General features: G+C 39.2%; 1 protein-coding gene across 1 annotated transcript in view; it reads left to right on the plus strand.

The window, feature by feature from the left end:
• Positions 1–2,826, plus strand: part of CFAP52 (cilia and flagella associated protein 52) — a 44,946-nt gene extending 42,120 nt beyond the window's left edge. The window contains exon 14 of the mRNA XM_023529850.1: positions 2,605–2,826. Within this exon, the coding sequence (XP_023385618.1) occupies positions 2,605–2,826 (222 nt within the window). The remainder of the gene's footprint in view (positions 1–2,604) is intronic.
• Positions 2,827–2,838: the final 12 nt, after the last annotated feature.

Genomic DNA, 2,838 nt, shown 5'->3' on the forward strand with positions numbered 1-2,838 from the left:
TTACCAGCAAGAATTAAGATCTTTCTGGTACAAGAAAAAAGAAATGAAGCATTGTGGCTGAGGGTGCAGACTCTGGAGTCATCCCAGTTCAAATGACAGTTTTGCTGTTGATCAGCTGTGTCACTTTGGAAATGTTGTGTAATCTTCTGGTGCCATCATTTCCTCATCTGTAAAATGGAATGATGATACCACCGAACCTCAGAGAGTTGCTGTGAGGATTAAAGAAATGCTCGCATATAGTGCTAAGAGCAGGATGCTTGCACATAGTAGGTTCTCAATGCATATTGATTTTTATTATTAGGAAATTTCTGAGGCCAGAAAAGAATTGCTGTGCCCAAACCAGCTGTCACTTTGACTAAATCCAAATTGAATGACAATAGAGTTCCTTATCTCTCATCACTCTACTTCATTATTTAAAATCTCTTATGCCGGAGAGTTCATGTCCTTGGGTGAAGATTGGTCCTTTTGGGAGCAATGTTTCCCCTTGGAGCAAGCAAGAGGCTTTAGAAGAGAGACACATGGAGGGGTAAGGACACTAAGGTGTCATCCACCCTGCCAGCCATGTCAGATCAGCCTAATTACCTGTATATCTAATGAATGGATTTGGATTCTTCTAATTCAGAGTTTGAGATGACTTTGAGATAATTTAAGACGTTGAATATTCTTTTCCCCTAGCTACAGAAAAAATTGATGAGTTAAAAGTATAAAAATATTGTAGGGAAAATACTAAAACTGCCTCTCCCACTCCCTACCCCCAACCATTCCCAAATTAGAATCTAGGAGAGGGGCTTTTTCCTGTTTGAGCTTCCCAGGTGATTGGGAACTACTGCCCAAAGACACTTTGCCATAAAAACCCAAGAAATGTTGCCTGACCCAATCAGGATTTGCCTGACATAGAATATTATGAGAGGGTATGGAGATCTGCCTCAGTTTTTGTTTCTATAGGTTGGCCTTATTAGTTTCTTTGTGTCTCATCCTGCCCACTCCTCAACTCTAGGTTTGACTCATGGTCTAAGTGGGCTTCCTCTTGGAATTGGGGTAGAATAGATATTAGGGAGTTAAACACATTATTATGAATGCTTTGACATATGGTTCATAAAGTTTCTAAATTAGTGTGATATCTGCCATGTTTTAGGTTTCAATTTATGAAATTTGAAAGTCTATTTCCTTCTTATTAGAATTTTTACCAAAACGTTTAAACCATAAATCATAAGTCTGTAAAACTATTCTAAGTGCTGGGGACACGACAAAGTCCCTGCTTTCATGGAGTTTAGTTATTTTATGCATTTACTTTGGGTGGGAGGGGATGGAATTGGACAGTACACATGCAAACAAACAGATGAATGAACAATGAGTAATAAGTGAACAAGATGACAGGAAATGGCGAAAGAGCTAAAAAGAAGATAGAACAGGCTATATGATACTGGCTGACGGGAAGAAAGCTGCTTTAGCTAGGTTGGTAAGTGAAGGCCTCCTTAAGGAGGTGATGTTTGAGCTGAGACCTGAGTGACAAAAGGACCAAGCCATGCTGAAATGTCAGGGAAGACCATCCCAGGCAGAGGATATCCAGGAAAGCCTGAGGACTGATAAGACTGACAAGGAGAGGGTCACTTTGACTTCTTTGTCCAAGAAAGCACAAATTACTTATATGGGTGTACCTTCTGAGAAATGAGGATTTTGGTGTGCTTTTATAGTCCTTTATGTTTTCGCCGTGAAAACAGAACTTTATGTTAAAGAAATCAAGCATCGACAGAAATTATACAGATATATATCTCTCTCTATGTGTGTATATATATACACACACATAATTTCTAGCTAGATCCAGAGGAATACAGATTCTTGGCATAATGACTGGAACACAGCAAGTTTCCATCAATATCAAACAAAGAGAAAAGGGTGAAATGCGTGCCCAAGTTCATACTCCTGATTCCTGGTACTCTTTAGAAAGAAATTTTATTTTTGAATTGGCTGTACATTTATAAATTTCAAAGTTCAAAAAGTATAAAAATCTCTCCCTTTGAGTTCCTGTCTACCCCCAAGAAGGGAGGGATATTATCATTTTTCTTTAAACTCCATCTTGTGGAATGCTTTATTCCTCTGGGGCAGATGAGAAAGTTGGGAATAAACAGCCAGTGACTTTTAATAAACTGGGCCAGTAAGGCCCAGTCTTCAGAACTTTCTGGATTGCTCTTTCCCCAACCTGAAGAAGGGAAATGCTTTCCCCTTCCATCAGGCATGAAGCTTCACTTTCTTGATCCAAGGGTAGATGCGGGAAAGTGGATGCAATGACCTTTTCCTTTTTCTTTTACAGCTTGCTTCAGACTCAATCTGCTTAGACTGATCAAAAGCACTTTCTGCCACAATCCGGGTTTACCAGCATATCAACATCTCTTTAAATAGAATGCAAATTCAAAAGCCAATACTAAAAATATTAAAATGGTTTATCCACCCTCTGCTTTAGCCTATTTATAATTTCAGCAGACATATCAACCCATGATGCATTTTTGCTACCTTCTATATAAAGTAGAACCATCTTTTGTTAGCATGTGTGTGGATGATTCCACTGAGCTGAATTCTGCCTAATGCTTCTCTCCTGAATTACAGATTGCTTATTGGGAAGTATTTGATGGGTCAGTAATCAGAGAGCTGGAAGGTTCCTTGTCTGGGTCAATTAATGGTATGGATATCACAGTGGAAGGAGTGTACTTTGTCACAGGTGAGTTCTGGAATAAGAAAAAAAAAAAAAAGCCAAGCCCGACTTATTTAGATAGGAACATGGAATTCCCAGGCAGGAGGCAACTGAAAGTGACAAAAAAAAGGGTCTAAAGGGCAACACGG

Source organism: Pteropus vampyrus, unplaced genomic scaffold (assembly GCF_000151845.1).
Source record: "Pteropus vampyrus isolate Shadow unplaced genomic scaffold, Pvam_2.0 Scaffold44, whole genome shotgun sequence".
Classification (NCBI taxonomy): domain Eukaryota; kingdom Metazoa; phylum Chordata; class Mammalia; order Chiroptera; family Pteropodidae; genus Pteropus; species Pteropus vampyrus.